The 19509-nt window shown below is 37.3% G+C and overlaps 1 protein-coding gene across 1 annotated transcript in view; it reads left to right on the top strand.

The window, feature by feature from the left end:
- The window catches only part of myom2b (myomesin 2b), a 60192-nt gene that overhangs the window by 28902 nt on the left and 11781 nt on the right, over positions 1 to 19509 (top strand). Inside the window, exons 23-33 of the mRNA XM_062026305.1 lie at positions 862 to 906; positions 1243 to 1379; positions 1607 to 1751; positions 7428 to 7490; positions 7972 to 8039; positions 15748 to 15861; positions 16049 to 16136; positions 16948 to 16986; positions 17322 to 17427; positions 18102 to 18168; positions 18484 to 18580. Coding sequence (XP_061882289.1) covers positions 862 to 906; positions 1243 to 1379; positions 1607 to 1751; positions 7428 to 7490; positions 7972 to 8039; positions 15748 to 15861; positions 16049 to 16136; positions 16948 to 16986; positions 17322 to 17427; positions 18102 to 18168; positions 18484 to 18580 — 969 coding nt within the window. The remainder of the gene's footprint in view (positions 1 to 861; positions 907 to 1242; positions 1380 to 1606; positions 1752 to 7427; positions 7491 to 7971; positions 8040 to 15747; positions 15862 to 16048; positions 16137 to 16947; positions 16987 to 17321; positions 17428 to 18101; positions 18169 to 18483; positions 18581 to 19509) is intronic.

Genomic DNA, 19509 nt, shown 5'->3' with positions numbered 1-19509 from the left:
CCAGTAACCAGCAACACTCCGATTGCTGACACGGCCACTCTACCAACTTCGCCACGCCGTCCCTAACATTTTAAATCTTGGCAAGTGGCAAAAAACTTGCAGTGTAAAAACTACAACGAAGTGGTGGCACGTAAATAAGACTAACAAAATGGCGGAAAGCGGTTGAAAAACATAATCTTTGCAAAATTTTGACTAAAAAACCACCATTACATGTTATGTAGAGAAAGTTTCTTAAATGTAGAAAAAATCATAATATAACCCATTTAAGGTTTTTACATGTGTTTGAAAAAGCTGTTTTTAAACAAATCCATAAAAAAAATGTATAAAAGATAGAGGACAGCAATCCAATTACAGTGTGCACAAGCAACAAATCTATTCAATTATTTGTTGTTCAATGCACGTAAATATACCAAGTGTGTGTATGGGGCAGCAACGTGGGGTTTAGGGTGGTATGGGGCGGTCCTTGAGGAGTCTTGTATATGGGGGCCCAGAATTTGGAGCTACAGCCCTGCTCACTCGCATTAGCTAATAATTACCACGGCATGTTTTTCCAACCATGGGAACGAAGTAAGTGAGTGTAAAGAACAGTGATGAGAAGATAAAGCGGATGCTAGGTATTGCATTAAAGAATAAAACATGGCTGAGGTCTGCATGTAGCTGACTTGGCAAAGCATTGCTAGAGTAGCACTGCTACTGAAGCAAAAGGAATCAGAAAAAGGCTATTATATCACCACCTAAGGGCGTTAAAATAATTTCTAAATGGTGGGCATTAAATAAAAATACACACACTAAAACATATACACACACATTAATGAACTGTACAATTAGTTCTAAAGTGTGATCATATGTTTTATGTTTCAGAGATGGCAAAGTTGTTGGTACTCAGCTACGACATCAGACACCCAAGTAGGTTCCTTTTGATTAACTCCCTCAATCTTTTACTCCCCCTGTCTCTTCATTACTTGTCCTCTGCACTTCTTTCTCTCTCACACCTTCTCTACTTTTGCGTTTCACTTTTAAAACAATTCTCTTTTTGGATCCAAACACACCTTACCTGCTTTTGCATCACCTACCTAATCACCATACACTCCTGCGCCCCAACTGACTGCCCTCCCTTTGTCTCCTCTCCTGTGAATGCTGAGAAATGCTGTCCTCAGCCCCAAGTGCCGGAGAAATAAATGAAAGGAGGACAATAATACTTTTTCTTTACCTCTTTTAAACGTTTTCCTCTTTTTTTCCTAGTCATCCCACTGAAGTCGGAGCTGGCCTACAAAATTTTGGAGAGAGGCAGAATGAAGTTCTGGCTGCAGGCTGAAGAAATTTCCCCCAATGTCACCTACAAATTCTTTGTTAATAACAAGGAAATGTCTGGAGCTAGTGTAAGATGTAGCTTTAGTTTAAGAGAATAGTTTAAAAAAAATGTCACTTGACGATGCACAATGTGGATGACTCAGTAAACTGTGCAAAAGAAGGATTGTTCTCTGAGATCAATAGTTCCAACAACGTTTCATAAGATTATTGCAGCCTTTTACAAGCATTCTGGATGTAACTTAAATAAGCTTGATTCCTATGTTCTGCAAAATAAAAGCACATTCTCTCTTTGCAGCCCAACAAGTTGGGCCATGACGTGTCTACAGGCGTCATTGAATACACCATGGACCATTTCACTGAAGACAATGAAGGGACGTACACCTGCCAGATTACTGATGGAGGTGGCACAGCACAGAGCTCTCTGGTTCTGATTGGCAATGGTAGGGGAAGCCTGATGACGTAGTGCATGTGACATTGATTCTTTCGCATGCCTATTTCAATGTTAAGTACAGTGTGCAAAAGCACTTCAACGCTTTGTTAAAGAGGGTACAGAATAGAACAAGGGTCACCAACGCGGTTCCCGCGGGCACCAGGTCGCCCGCAAGGACCAGATGAGTCGCCCGCGGGCCTGTTCTAAAAAAAAATTTAAAAAAAAAAAATTTAATTTTTTTTTTTTTTTTTAAATTAAATCTACATAAAAAAAAACACAAGATACACTTTCAATCAGTGCATCAACCCAAACAACCTCCCCCATGCACACTCATCCACACCCACTCACACAAAAGGGGTTATTTCTTTCTGCTACCAATATTCTGGTTCCCACAACATAGACAACACATCTGCAAGGGACGCAGTCCCTGAAGCACACATGATTGTATAGGCTGCTGGTCCACTAACATTTTCATTAATTACTATTTTTTATGTAATTATTTTTATATTGTTTTACTTTCTTTTTTATCCAAGAAAATGTTTTTTATTTATTTATCTTATTTTATTTTATTTTTAAAAAAAAGACCTTATCTTCAACAGACCAGGTTGTCAATGAAATTAGATTTGTTTAAAGGGTTTTTTAAACTAGGCCCAGTCCAGATAATGTCCAAGTCGGACTCAGCAACACACACCTTCATTCGTGTACACAGAAAAAAATTAGGGAACACAACAGATTGCATATAATTTATAAACAAAATTACATTTTCAAAATAAGCATTTATGTACAGTCCAGATTATGTCCAGGTCACTCAAATTAGGGAACACAACAACAGATATCATATAATCTATAAACATAATTATACTTTCAAAATAAGCCTTTGAGGACTTCTCATCTTTTTTTTAATGTTTTTTGGCATCATTATCGTTTTCAACCATGTAACTTTCTAAAGTTAGAAAATACTGAATAAATGTTTTAAAGAAAGTAATACTAAGTGAATATCTGTTTTTGGCCTTAAAAATACATTTTTTACCAAGTACTATAATTAAATTGACTAAATCATGATTGTCAATGAACTCTCCTAAAATAACAGAAACCACATTTGTGTACCACTCAATGTTTAAATAGATCTTTGGAACAATTGATGCTTTTAAAGACAGACACATAGCTTCAAGGTTGAGAAGTTTCAGGCTCCCATATTCATACTCTTTGTACAAAACCTTTCTTTTAATCTTTTCTGGTTTGCCGTTCCAGACAAAATCGAAGACCCTCTGCTCATAAATCTTAAAAAAGTTTTGTGATGGAGCTGGTAATGACAAAAACAAATAAATAAATTGAGGAATATTTAACGAGTTGGCAATAGACATTCTACCATACAAGGTTAGGGATTTCCCTTTCCATAATTGCATAATTTTGTCCAGCTTTCTTAGTCGATTATCATAATTTACTGAGCCTAGATCTTCCAGATTTTCTGGGACAGCAACACCAAGTATGTTAACTGGTCCATCTGTCCACAAAACAGGCACTTTGCATTCCATTCGAAAGGACGTTCCCTTTAGATTTCCGATCCTTAACATTTTACATTTATCATAATTAAGCTTAAGGCCAGATTGCTGTGAAAATATGTCCAAAAGATTAAGAAGATTCCGCAAACAATGAGGACAAATCTTATCTTTGTGAATCAGCCTTTTCTGACATGAACTTCATCAAGAACAAACACAGAACACGCCTCACTGATACACATCTGCAAGACTCACTCAGAGTTGCAGTGTCAAGTTACACACCAGAGTACAACACACTAGTTAACAGCATGCAATGCCAGGCTTCCCACTAACTGACAAAGAAACAGATAACAGGTTTGGTGTCCAGTTCAAAGTGTGACATGATTTAAAAATTTGAGAGTTTACTTTTGTATTTTACATGAGTTATTATTTGTACAAACATGGTGCAAAGTAATTCATGATTTGTTAAAAAATGTTAGTGGCTAGCTAGTTAAAATGGGATATTGGGATTTCACAAGACTGTCTTAGAAGTGATCATTTGAAAATGTTCAATTTGAAAAATGTGCACTTAGAGAAAATATAAAAATAAAGTGTTGCATATTGATATTTATCTGTTTCTATATATATTTATTGTGAGAAATCATTAAGATGATCAGTGTTTCCACAAAGATAAATATCATTAATTATTAATAATAACAGAGTTAAAGGTAAATTGAGCAAATTGGCTACTTCTGGCAATTTATTTAAGTGTGTATCTAACTGGTAGCCCTTCGCATTAATCAGTACCCAAGAAGTAGCCCTTGGTTTCAAAAAGGTTGGTGACCCCTGGAATAGAACATATCACAGTGAGTGTGTGTGTGTGTGTGTGTGTGTGTTTGTAACTAAACTTGATATTGCTACATAGACCAACAATGTGTTGGATGGATCTTTATTGTCATTGAACAGGTACAACCACATTTTCTTATGCAATATCTTTTTTTTACTGACTTTATCATCAGAACCTGGTTCAACTTGTATGCAACATAGGGCTGGCCAGTTAATCAAAACAATAATAAAAAATGAAATGTAGACCTTTAATCCAATGAAAAACTGTCATGCTGGTTATTTAGTTTTTTCCCAAAAGGAATGTAGTTGTTATCTGTGTTAGCACACTTTGGCTTTAATAAAGATGATGTCAACCAAACAGTAGTAAGCAAAGTCTTGTTGCCAAATATGAACAATGCATGTCACAAAAAAGGGACAGATTACATATAAATTCCCGACAACAAGTATTGCCATAAAGCAGTTGTCTTTAACTAAATAATTTACAAGTATGGAAAGGATTGCGAAAAGAACTTAACATAGTCATATAGTAACAATTACCTTTTTAATAAGGCGAACATTATCCAGATTTCTGTACACTGTAGTATTTAAATTTGTTGTTTTGAAAGAAATATATGTTTTTTTTTTCCATTTAAAGGGGAACTGTATTTAATTTTTTATTTTTTGCATTCTTACTTGTAATAATCAGCTCGTTCTATGTGGCTAGCAATGCAGCTAATGGGTTAACTTGATTCTGCCTCTAAATCACTTTAAAAAATGCATCTAAAAACTGCCAACAATACTTAATTTGGGGACGGCGTGGCGCAGTTGGAAGAGTGGCTGTGCCTGCAACCTGAGGGTTCTTGGTTCAATCCCCATCTTCTACCGACCTCGTCATGTCCGTTGTGTCCTTGAGCAAGACACTTCACCCTTGCTCCTGATGGGTCGTGGTTAGGGCCTTACATGGCAGCTCCCGCCATCAGTGTGTGAATGTGTGTGTAAATGGGTGAATGTGGAAATAGTGTCAAAGCGCTTTGAGTACCTTGAAGGTAGAAAAGCGCTATACAAGTATAACCCATTTACCATTTACCATTTAATTTACGTTCCGTAACCTGTACAGTATAGTTACCAAGCTGCAGCTACATTGTTATTGAAAGAGCGGACACTGAGGAACTCTTTTTCTAGCATAGTAACACAGTGCCAAGCGACAGCATGCTACGGCATTAGCTGTAAGCTAGCTACAGCAAGAGGTAAGATACTGTAGCTACTGCATCAACAGCTGGTTGTAATGCACAACACGATGCGATAGGACTCCAATCTGTACTGACTAAAAAACATGAATAATCATATTACGCAGAGGTGTACGTTGCGACAAATTTACTTGCAAATGCGAGTAAATATAGACTGTGGGACTTGGAAAATAAAAACCTGTCGCACCTGTTGAATGTTTTTGTCGCACAATGAACAATGTACACAATTTAAACAAAAAAAGCTTCTCCAATGCTATATATGCATCTGCAAAAATCAATAGCAATAATAAAAGCACATATAATAGAAACAAAAACAGTGTGTGTATCCAAAATAGATACAGAGCAGGAAGAAGCAAAGACTTAGATTGTCCCCCATCACTCAGATAATCTGATTATTAATTAGGGGTGTGGGAAAAAATCGAATCGCGATTCTCACGTTGTGCGATTCAGAATCGATTCTCATTTTTAAAAAATCTTATTTTTTTTAATTTTAATTTTTTTCATTTTTATTTTTGTTCATAATTTTTTTTTTTCATTAATAAATCCAACAAAACATTACACAGCAGTACCATAACAATGCAATCCAAATCCAAAACCAAACCCGATCCAGCAACACTCAGAACTGCAATAAACAGAGCAATTGAGAGGAGACACAAACACGACACAGAACAAACCAAAAGTAGTGAAACAAAAATGAATATTATCAACAACAGTATCAATATTAGTAACAATTTCAACATAGCAGTGATTAAAAATCCCTCATTGACATTATCATTAGACATTTATAAAAATAAAAAAAAAAGAACAATAGTGTCACAGTGGCTTACACTTGCATCGCATCTCATAAGCTTGACAACACACTGTGTCCAATATTTTCACAAAGATAAAATAAGTCATATTTTTGGTTCATTTAATAGTTAAAACAAATTTACATTATTGCAATCAGTTGATAAAACATTGTCCTTTACAATTATAAAAGCTTTTTACAAAAATCTACTACTCTAATTGCATGTCAGCAGACTGGGGTAGATCCTGCTGAAATCCTATGTATTGAATGAATAGAGAATCGTTTTGAATCGGGAAAATATCGTTTTTTAATCGAGAATCGCGTCGAATCGGGAAAAATCGATTTTGAATCGAATCGTGACCCCAAGAATCGATATTGAATCGAATCGTGGGACACCCAAAGATTCGCAGCCCTATTATTAATCATCAATACAATATGTAATCATCTGATGCTTGACAGTATTAGGTACTTTAACAGGATACATATCATATCATATTTAATTTAATTCACATATATTCAGAATAATAATCCCACCCAATATAAACCATCAAAAAATTATTGGAGAGTTGAATAATTGTGGTTCAACCGGAATTAAAGTAGAAGCTTCAATGAAAAGTGATGTAGATGTTTGCCAAAATTGCCCAGCCCTAATGCTACTTATGCAATTTGAGGATGCGGGTACCGGTATGCTTAGTAGTTGTCCATTACCATGCAATTCAGGTTCCAATTGTACATGCGTATGCTTGGTACAAAACACAGCAACATTTTGACAAGTGAACTATCGTATTTTCTGGACAATAAAACACTGATATTTACCCAAGCTTTCAACCTTTGCGGTTTATACAAAGGTGCGGCTAATCAATGGATTTTTCTTCGCTAACGGCTAAATTATGGAATGGATTAAGCAAATAAATCAAACAATGGTCTGAAACGATCTACTTTAAGAAACTGTTTACACTTAGTGTTTACAAAGTACAAGGAAGAAAAATCATGATAAACATCTTGAACCTTGTTAAAAAAGGAAAAAATGTTGTCCGTTTCACTGCTGTGTTACAGGCACCGTTTGGAAACAATAAACATTTACAAACTCTTTCTATCTAATTTCACAATGTACCAGTAGGTACTGTATATATCTGCGGCTTATAGTCTGGTATGGTTTATATACTGGTGCGGTTTATAGTCCAGAATATACAGTAAGCCAAACTTAATAAATAGTTTATAAGGAGAGCAATGTGGTACAAACACATGCTTGATTTTATAATTCTTGGAAAATGTCCACTCACTCAAAAAGGATGCACAGTATAGGGAAACATTTGCAGACCTGTTTAAATGATTCTCTGTGTGTACAGCTTTCAAGGCAGCGCTGGCTGAGGCTGAATATCAGAGGAGAGAATACATCAGAGTCAAAGAGGGTAAGAAACACTTAGCTCTGTACTTCACTTAAATAAGCCTTTAGTTCACACAAAAGAAACACATACTTCAAATTAGAAGTAACTTAAATACTCCTCATCATACTCGCACCGTGCATTCTACATATTATACAGAGTCAGATTCAAGGGCAACAGTTTTTACCTATTGTAAAAGAAAACCCTCTCAATATGATGCTAAACCTATACAATCTAATAATTGAGCATCATTATCCTTGTAAAATCAGCATTTTTGATACCACTCTTGTACTGGACGGCATTTTATGGTGGAGTACACCAGTGTACAATATAGGCGGCCACACTTTCCATATCAGAGACAAGTTTTGCATTAAAACATGCTTAAATCACCTTTAAATTATTCATATTTATTTCGTTATGCCTGCAGTTGAGGCCATAAAGGGCCACAAGTAGTTAAACATAATTATGTTTCATCTCTGTGTTTTTGTGTCCCATTGCGTCACAACAGGCCCCCACTTCAGCGAGTTCCTGTCCCTTCACGTGGGAGATGACTGCTCAGTCACAGTGGCGTGCAAGGTATACTCAGCCAAACTCAATTATTGAACATTTACACTTGAAACAAACGCAAGGCTCACTTGTGGATCCCCATGTAGCCATTCATCTCAGAGTTGGTGCAGGGAATAATAGTCTTTAACGATCAGGTCCAAGGAGAGACTTCCCAAAATTAGGCCTGATTTCCTTTTTGCCTTTGTGAAAAATATAGAAAAACAAATGAACATACAATATATTATTATATGTATGTATATATGTATAGGTTATAGCTTTACAGATAGTAGATACTACATATATATGTATGTATGTGTGTATGTATGTGTGTGTGTGTGTGTGTGTGTGTGTGTGTGTGTGTGTGTGTGTGTGTGTGTGTGTGTGTGTGTGTGTGTGTGTGTGTGTGTGTGTGTGTGTGTGTGTGTGTGTGTGTGTGTATACATACAGAGGTGGGTAGTAACACGCTACATTTATTCCGTTACATTTAGTAAGTAACTTTTTAGATAAATTGTACTTGTCAGAGTAGTTTTAGGGTAACATACTTTTTACTTTTACTTGAGTATTTTTAAGAAGAAAAAACGCTACTTTTATTCGTTTACTTTGAATTTCCTTCTGATCGTTACATTTATTTATAGAACAATTATTTATAATTATCGATCAATATACAGTATACTACATGTATATATATACATTTATATGTATATATACACATGTATATGTATATGCATATATATATATATATATATATATATATACATATATATATATATATATATATATATATATATATATATATATATATATATATATATATACATATATATATATATATACTGTATATATATATCAGTCAGTCTACCCCAGGGCAGCTGTGGCTACGAAAGTAGCTTACCACCACCAGGTGTGAATGAATGATGGGTTTTTAACATGTAAAGCGACTTTGGGTACTTAGAAAAGCGCTATATAAATCCCAGGTATTATTATTATATATATATATATATATATATATATATATATATATATATATATATATATATATATATATATATATATATATATATATATATATATATATATATATACTGTATATATATACATATACTGTATATATATATATATATATATATATATATATATATATATATATATATATATATATATTTATATATATATATATATATATATATATATATATATATATACTGTATATATATATATATACTGTATATATATATATATATATATATATATATATATATATATATATATATATATATATATATATATATATATATATATTAGGGGTGTGGGAAAAAATCGATTTGAATTCAAATCGCGATTCTCACGTTGTGCAATTCAGTATCGATTCTCTTTTTTCAAAAATTAATTTTATTTTTTCCTTTTTTAAATTTTTTAATTTATTTTAATTTTTGTAATTAATCAATCCAACAAAACAATACACAGCAATACCATAACAATGCAATCCAATTCCAAAACCAAACCCGACCCAGCAACACTCAGAACTGCAATAGACAGAGCAATTGAGAGGAGACACAAACACGACACAGAACAAACCAAAAGTAGTGAAACAAAAATGAATATTATCAACAACAGTATCAATATTAGTAACAATTTCAACATAGCAGTGATTAAAAATCCCTCATTGACATTATCATTAGACATTTATAAAAAAAAAAAAAAAAAAAGGAACAATAGTGTCACAGTGGCTTACAGTTGCATCACATCTCATAAACTTGACAACACACTGGGTCCAATATTTAGATAATCCATCCACCCATCTTCTTCCGCTTATCCGAGGTCAGGTCGCGGGGGCAGCAGCCTGAGCAGGGAAGCCCAGACGTTCCTCTCCCCAGCCACTTCGTCCAGCTCTTCCCGGGGGATCCCGAGGCGTTCCCAGGCCAGCCGGGAGACATAGTCTTCCCAACGTGTCCTGGGTCTTCCCCGTGGCCTCCTACCGGTTGGACGTGCCCTAAACACCTCCCTAGGGAGGCGTTCGGTTGGCATCCTGACCAGATGCCCGAACCACCTCATCTGGCTCCTCTCCATGTGGAGAAGCAGCGGCTTTACAGTACTTTGAGCTCCCCCCGGATGACAGAGCTTCTCACCCTATTTCTAAGGGAGAGCCCCGCCACCCGGCGGAGGAAACTCATTTCGGCCGCTTGTACCCGTGATCTTGTCCTTTCGGTCATAACCCAAAGCTCATGACCATAGGTGAGGATGGGAACGTAAATCGACCGGTAAATTGAGAGCTTTGCCTTCCGGCTCAGCTCCTTCTTCACCACAACGGATCGATACAGCGTCCGCATTACTGAAGACGCCGCACCGATCCGCCTGTCGATCTCACGATCCACTCTTCCCTCACTCGTGAACAAGACTCCTAGGTACTTTAACTCCTCCACTTGGTGCAGGGTCTCCTCCCCAACCCGGAGATGGCATTCCACCCTTTTCCGGCCGAGAACCATGGATGCGGACTTGGAGGTGCTGATTCTCATCCAGTCGCTTCACACTCGGCTGCGAACCGATCCAGTGAGAGCTGAAGATCCTGGCCGGATGAAGCCATCAGGACCACATCATCTGCAAAAAGCAGAGACCTAATCCTGCAGCCACCAAACCAGATCCCCTCAACGCCTTGACTGCGCCTAGAAATTCTGTCCATAAAAGTTATGAACAGAATCGGTGACAAAGGGCAGCCTTGGCGGAGTCCAACCCTCACTGGAAACGTGTCTGACTTACTGCCGGCAATGCGGACCAAGCTCTGACACTGATCGTACAGGGAGCGGACCGCCACAATCAGACAGTCCGATACCCCATACTCTCTGAGCACTCCCCACAGGACTTCCCGAGGGACACGGTCAAATGCCCAAAGATAAAATAAGTAATATTTTTGGTTCATTTAATAGTTAAAACAAATTTACATTATTGCAATCAGTTGATAAAACATTGTCCTTTACAATTATTAAAGCTTTTTACAAAAATCTACTACTCTGCTTGCATGTCAGCAGACTGGGGTAGATCCTGCTGAAATCCTATGTATTGAATTAATAGAGAATCATTTTGAATCGGGAAAATATCGTTTTTGAATCGAGAATCGCGTTGAATCAAATTTTTTTTTATTTTGAATCGAATCGTGACCCCAAGAATCGATATTGAATCGAATCATGGGACACCCAAAGGTTCACAGCCCTAATATATATATATATATATATATATATATATATGTATATATATATATATATATACATATATATATATATATATATATATATACATATATATGTATATATATATATATATATATATATATATATATATATATATATATATATATATATATATATATATATATATATATATATATATATATATATATATATATATATATGTATGTGGGTAGAGTACCCAAAAATTTGTAGTCAAGAAAGAGTAATGTTACTTTAGAATAACATGACTGAAGTAAAAATAAAAAGTAGTCATCTAAAAAAATTACATGAGTTACAGTAAGTATTCTGTGAAAAAAACTATTTAAGTATTGAGTAACTTGTGAGTAACTTCTGATGTATCTAGTAGTTCTTTTTTATTGGTTTTTGGATTACAATTGTAGTTCATGTGTGTGTGAGTGTGTGTAAAACATACATTTACACTTTACTTCAACATGGTTTCTCTAGTTGGAAGTAGAATTCCTGTAAACTGAAATGTGAACATCTCTACTGACACACATGACAGCACATGATATAAATTGTATTTTTACTATAGTTTAAAAGTAATCCATCCATCCATCCATTTCCTACCGCTTGTTCCTTTTGGGGTCGCGGGGGGTGCTGGAGCCTATCTCAGCTGCATTCGGGCGGTAGGCAGGGTACACCCTGGACAAGTCGCCACCTCATCGCAGGGCCAACACAGATAGACAGACAACATTCACACTCACATGCACACACTAGGGCCAATTTAGTGTTGCATGTCTTTGGAGGTGGGAGGAAGCCGAAGTACCCGGAGGGAACCCACGCAGTCACGGGGAGAACATGCAAACTCCACACAGAAAGATCCCGAGCCCGGGATTGAACTCAGGACCTTCGTATTGTGAGGCACATGCACTAACCTCTGTGCCACCGTGCTTCCCAGTTTTAAAGTAATAATTAATTATTTTTTTTTTGCTACCCAGTCTGACATCATGTCACTTTTTACAGTCAGTATGTTTATATGTATTAAATTAGTCAGATTTGTAAAAATAATTCAGTTTCTTCTATTTTCACAGCTACGTGTGAAGTTCTAGTTTCCGTGCTCTTATCTCTAATGTGACTGATGGCCATATGCACTGTGCCTCTGGTACACTCGGGGGCAATTGTGGTCATTTCAGCTTGTTTAGCTATGTGGAAATGTAAATACAGTCAAAGAAGATAATGCTACATGCTAATAAGCTAGCACTAGTAACTTTAAAGCTATGGATCTAACAGATAAGTACAAATTTCCACTGCTTTTTGATGTTGTTGGTAATGGTTTAATGTGTTTAAATAATACTTGTGGTTATTAGAATCATCAGAGACATACAAAAAGATCGTTATTTTAGTCAACTATTTTTGGAGGTTTCTGTTCAGCAGTTCTCTCAAACTGCAGGGATGTGTTGGCGTCATGTCACATAATTAAAATGTCTTATTTGGAAACATTCTGATACTTATTAAACAAGTAAGTAGGTCTCTATTTTATCATTTACTTTAAATATACTGACCTATTTCGGCTTCCTAGAGCTGTACTTTGTGCTTGTTTGATTGGTGAAATGGATTCAAACGTTACTACAGCTTACGTTGGATTGGCAAAACAGAGTCATGTGACAGTACCTGCTCGAAGCAGCGTCGCTGACATAAGAAAATGTCTTTGCAAGCCTTCATCGATAAATAAAAACACTTATGATATAAATAAATGTAACGATCGGAAACTTAATGTAACGTAGTAAAAGTAGGGTTTCTTATACTAAAAAATCAGCAGTGTTCAAACGCTGATTAAGAAGTGGAAAATGAGGGATTCAGGTAGACCAGCAAAGATTTCAGGCACAACTGCCAGGAAAATTGTTCGAGATAAAAAGAAAAATCCACAAATAACTTCAGCTGAAATACAGGACTCTCTGAAAAATTGAGGTGTGGCTGTTTCAAGATGCACAATAAGGAGAAGAAAAGCCATCACTCTGTTATTTAGAATTTCTTTCTTTAATTGAATGAATACCATCCACTTATCCTTTACATTCGCTTTGTTCCTTACCAAGGTTAGAAAAACAAAGTTATGTCGATCTTTGAGTATAAGCGCATGCCAGCGAGTAAGACCAAATGTTTTAGTCAGATCTTATGGGGTTCACTGTGGCATTTGCTATGCCAACTAATAGCAGGGCTGCTTGTAACCCAAATGTTTGCTTGCAACTTAAAGGCCTACTGAAATGATTTTTTTTTATTTAAACGGGAATAGCAGATCCATTCTATGTGTCATACTTGATCATTTCGCGATATTGCCATATTTTTGCTGAAAGGATTTAGTAGAGAAAATCGACGATAAAGTTTGCAACTTTTGCTCGCTGATAAAAAAAAGCCTTGCCTGTACCGGAAGTAGCGTGACGTCACAGGAGCTAGTATTCCTCACAATTCCCCATTGTTTACAATGGAGCGAGAGAGATTCGGACCGAGAAAGTGATGATTACCCCATTAATTTGAGCGAGGATGAAAGATTTGTAGATGAGGAATGTTACAGTGAATGACTTGAGAGGCAGTGATGGACGTATCTTTTTTCGCTCTGACCGTAACTTAGGTACAAGCTGGCTCATTGGATTCCACACTCTCCTTTTTTTATTGTGGATCACGGATTTGTATGTTAAACCACCTCGGATACTATATCCTCTTGAAAATGAGAGTCGAGAACGCAAAATGGACATTCAGTGCCTTTTATCTCCACGACAATACATCGGCAAAATGCTTTAGCTACGAGCTAGCGTGATAGCATCGTGCTTTAACTGCATATAGAAACAAAAAAATAAACCCCTGACTGGAAGGATAGATAGAAAATCAACAATACTATTAAACCGTGGACATGTAAATACACAGTTAATGCTTTCCAGGCTGGCGAAGGTTAACAATGCTGTGCTAACGACGCCATTGAAGCTAACTTAGCAACGGGACCTCACAGAGCTATGCTAAAAACATTAGCTCTCCACCTACGCCAGCCAGCCCTCATCTACTCAACACCCGTGCTCACCTGCGTTCCAGCGATCGGCAGAAGGACGAAGGACTTCACCCGATGCGTTTGGCGGCCCGGAGACGTAGGAAGTCAAGGTGAGCGCGGCTAGCGCTCCAACAAAGTCCTCCTGGTTGTGTTGCTGTAGTCCGCTGCTAATACACCGATCCCACCTACAACTGTCTTCTTTGCAGCCTTCATTGTTCATTAAACAAATTGCAAAAGATGTCCAGAATACTGTGGAATTATGAAATGAAAACAGAGCTTTTTGTATAGGATTCTACGGGTACCATAACTTCCGTTACTCGGACTTCGTCACGCGCATACGTCATCATACCGCGATGTTTCAGCCGGATATTTCCCGGGAAGTTTTAAATGTCACTTTATAAGTTAACCTGGCCGTATTGGCATGTGTTGCAATGTTAAGATTTCATCATTGATATATAAACTATCAGACTGCGTGGTCGGTAGTAGTGGGTTTCAGTAGGCCTTTAAAGCATAGCAATTAGCCAAGAGACAGCTGTTATCTCAAAACACTCTTAGTACTCTCAAGTTGAGGTACCACTGTAGATTGAAAGAAATATTTGCAAATGAGAATCAACTCATGGGAACACATACCTTACCATCAGATGTCATCCTGCAAATAATGTGGTTATTGTGTGTGATTAGTTAAGAAGCACTACATTATTTAGGGTGACTAACTGCAGGTTATAACTTTAGGGTGACAGGGTGGCCTTTGTCATCCCTTTGGCAGTGTGAAAGTAACTGCCCAAAGTGACTCTTAATGAACACCCACATGCACTGAACCTAAACACACTTAGCAATGAGTTATACAGCCTGCGGTTGCCTACATTAAAAGCATTAGAGCAAGATTTACTTTTGACATTTAAATGTACCCACAAAACATTTGGAATGGAGGTATAACACTTTTAGCTTTGAATTACTCCAAAGAAAGATGAAGTTGACACCATCAAAAGTGCCTTAGAGAGGGAGATTAATAGAGGCAGTACAGACAGTTGGACTCAGACCTCTGATTGAGAAGCCTATTTAATGCCTAACTTCCTTCTTTGTTAATTGACAAGTTCAACACAGAACATACTGGTGAGCTGAGCATATTCCCATTCAAACCAGCTTTAACCAAACAAACTTAATGCAGCATTTACATTCTTGGTGGTCACGATATAGCACAACACTGATTCCAAAAGCACTGAAGAAGCTTGGATGCAGAAATAATAATGCACTAATTTCACCAGCTGGGCAAAGCTCACTCAATTCTCCACTAGTTTGTAATTGTACAGTAGCTAGATAAATTGTTTCAACACCTACAACACTATTTATTAGTTATTGTCATGCACAAAACCTTAATTGCTCTCCTGCTGATCATTTTGCGTTTTCATTGATCTTATGGTTGCAAATTAGTTAGTCATGAATTATTTACGCACTCTGCTGTTTTTTTTCCATGCGGTACTCTAAATGTTGTGTGTTGCTATTGTGTTATTCATTTTAGGTTGCTAACTTGAAGAAAGAATCTGAGTTCCATTGGTTTAGAGAAAACGCAGAAATAATCCCCGATGTAAAGCCTGACTTGGTATCAGGAGTCTGTAAACTGGCCATTAAGCTGGTGAGTACATTTTTGTACAGTTGTCTATTCATAAGTGGGTAGGTCTACAATGCTACAGACATATATGAAAATAGAAGTTATCCCGGTGTGCACAAACATCTAAAATGTCATTTTTGCAACATTTGACAATTAGTTAATGTGTCAAAAAATGTAAGCCATATAATCATTTCCTACTTCTGTTGTCCAGTTTTCTCTGAAAACAACAGGAATTTACAAAGCCACCATCAGTGATGATAGAGGAAAGGACATGAGCCAAATTGACATTTCTGGAAAAGGTAAACAAACTGAATTATTCACTGCATTTATTAATAAGGGCAAAAATGAAGATCAACTCACACAATAAATGTATGCACTAATATGGAGCTAGCTCATTAAAAAAAGGGTGAAGAACAGAGCATATTTTAGGTAGGAACACTGCATCTGTGGCTATGCCGTTCACTTTAAATCCCCATCCAATTTCAAATCTTGTAACCTTTAACTGCTGTATAAAAATAGCTAGATGTGACAGCTTGTTCACCCACAGGCCTGGAAGCATTTCTCAGAAAATATGATATGGTTATCTATTTTTTCTCATATAAGTTTAGGGTTAAAATCATGGTTAAATACTAATTCTGTAATGTCACCAGCCATTTCATTAGGTACACAACACACAATCCATCATCAAACACACTCTTTTTTGATTGACAGTTTTAGATACAGAACTGCATCATTGTGATAAGTCCTTGTAATACTTACTTCATTCAGTTACACAAGAGCCCACATTTCAGATTCATTTGTTTGCTTTGTGCAAGCGAACCTAATGAAGTGTCCAGTGGGTGTACATTCCTGACCTCTGTGTGCTGCTGTATTTAAATGATTAAATTGTATTTACTAATGTCTGCAGTTCATCTATCACTATGGTTCAAGATACCATTTAACATGAATAACAGCATAATTGACTTTCTAATAGCCAATTAACCAGATGGCACATGATTCTCAATTGCAAATCAACACATTAAGTTTAATTGTTTTCATCCTTTTAAGCAGCAGCCAGACGGCAGCTTTGTGACTTTACACCCTCTTCATTTGTGTGTCTTATTTTTCTAGTATTTGAAGAGACCATAAACCAGATCACCCGACTGGCTGGTAGGTGTCTTGCCCTTCTACACCCATAAAAAGTTGTCTTTTAGTTTGTACATTTTTTGACCCTACAAAAGCTACAAATTGTTATATTCGAGTTCAATAATTTACCCTTATGTAGTGCAGAAAGGTAAAGGAAGAGAAAGAAGAATGTTTCATCCAAAATACTTTCTTAAAAATGATGATTCTCTTTTAGTCTCTTCATGCATGTAGGCTAGAATTGAATTGCACTTCCTTTTATGTTGGGGGAAAGTGCAAAGTGGCTCTCACCAGTGCAAAAGTGGCTGTGTGATTTTCAAAAATGACCTCTACAACCCTCCCTCACCTCCATCCCTCCCCAGGAGCAACTGCACAGGAGTTGGTGATCCACTGCACGGCCACTGGCATTCAGCTGCAATGTGCCATGAAGTATTATACCTCAGAGATGAACATCACTTGGTACTACGGGTAAGGCATTGTTTCAGTGCGCGCCTCTCACCGCTTTAAACTCATGACTGCAATCACTGCTACTGCCATGGCAGGAATAATGAAAGTAGAGCTGCTGATAACAAAACACGAGTTGTTTGTTTTTTCTCTGAAGTCGAGGCAAAAACAATACACTTTGGGAGGGCTGTTGCAAACACTTTCATTATTCCTGTTATTGCAGTAAAATTGGCCTGTTTTGTGACAAAAATCACCCCCTGTCATTTTCTATGAAGAAGCGAGGACATTTGTGCACTTAAAAGCACTCCATGGGGCCCTAGAGAATGTGAAATGTGGACACGGGTGGAAATGGTGTACAAGAGCAGGCAGGGAGCGGATGGAAAGAATAAAGAGGAAAGAAGGCAGAAGGGTGACACGGGTTAGTGGAGGCTTTTCAGGTTATTTAATTATTCAGAGAACACAAATTACGGAGATGAGATTTGTAACCTATGCTCGCGCCTTCTGTGAGTGCACATGAGAGAGAGTGACAGATCGCAAGAGAGGGAGAAATTGCTATCCCTAAGCGTAACATTAGGCTGGCATGTAAACATGGTTTTCCATTACGTCTGAAGTAGACTGCACACACTCACACATAAACAATAATTACGTACAGACTCGCACAACCCTAACTTCTCTCCCTTTTGCTGGTGTCTCCACAGTGAGAAGAAACTCTCCCCCAGTGACAAGATTGTAATAGGAGGAACCCCTGCTATGGCAACAATGGAGGTATTAGCTTTTTCTTCTCTACATTTAGGTGCATTCTTCCGTGGGTGATTTGCATGGGAGTGCATGTGCAAAGGTTAGAGCCAGATGACCTCTAGGTGAATGAAACAAATAATCTCCACCTCATACCTTTTAGGTTTCATTAAAATAAATTATTGAAACACCATCTTCTATTTTTTTTTTTTACCTTGTACCATAAAGTGTCATCATCATAATTACCTGCAGAATGAATAAAACATGAGTCCTAGTCATACAGGTAAAATGAAACAGACGGACACTGTTGAAATGATGTGGCTTAATGGACTTATTGATGCTTAGGTGGTTGAACCAACCGACAAGGACAAAGGGAAGTACTCCATCGTGATAACCGACCCTGAAGACTCACACAAGCGCACACTGGAACTTAGTGGTGATGGTCAGTCCTCTTGTTTATCATTTCCATCATCGTTAGTCTTCAGTGCTGCCCACGCTGGTGTATAAAAGTGAATGAATGCTTGGTGGTAGTGTTTGGCACAAACTGGCAGCCTCTTTACCGTCAGTGTACCCCCGGGTAGCTGTGGCGACAGATGTAGCTTACCATTACCAGAATTAATAATGGGTTATCAGCGTAAAGGGCTTAAGGTGTCCAGAAAGGAGGCACTGTCAACTATTTGTTACCATTATTATTGTTATCAAACAAGGTCCACTTCACACAGTCTATATCAGCAAGCCATCCTCAAGAGCACCAAACAAAACCAACCAAACGTTCTGCAGGCTGCTCAAGGTTGGAAGTAGACCTGGAAAAAAAGCTAGGGTTTTCCTCTAAGATAGTGACAACGACAATCTGGCCAGGGATAATCCTGTGGTTTCTAACAGCAAAGCTGGATTGTGTCATGGACCTGACAGCGCCATAAGAAGATGAGGTTGGAGAAGCTTTTGAGAGGAAGAACAACACATTTTCTGACTTAGTTGCAGAATCATCTGAGAAATGCTGGAAGGCAATCATTTTTCAAGCGGAAGTGGAATGCCGGGGGTTTGTTGCTACATCTACCAAAGCCGTATCAAGAAGTGCTGCCAAAAAAAAGCAGCAATTGGCTCTGAAAAAGGAGGAATGATTGCAGTGAGGCATACACCTAGCTTAGGGATAACGACCCCTGTAACTCCCTCCAAATAGCACAGACACAATGGCTTTCTTGAACTGATTTATTTGAAGGCTTCCTTTCCCTTCAAATTCACCGTGAAAACTGAAATAAAATAAAGCACGTTATAAACGTAAAAATAACAACATGCACAGCATGTGGATCAAACATTTTACCGAAGTAAATACAAACAGATATGACAAACAAATACCTCGTTGGCCTGCAT

Source organism: Entelurus aequoreus, linkage group LG02 (assembly GCF_033978785.1).
Source record: "Entelurus aequoreus isolate RoL-2023_Sb linkage group LG02, RoL_Eaeq_v1.1, whole genome shotgun sequence".
Taxonomy (NCBI): Eukaryota; Metazoa; Chordata; class Actinopteri; order Syngnathiformes; family Syngnathidae; genus Entelurus; species Entelurus aequoreus.
This window is presented reverse-complemented; position numbering and strand designations above follow the sequence as displayed.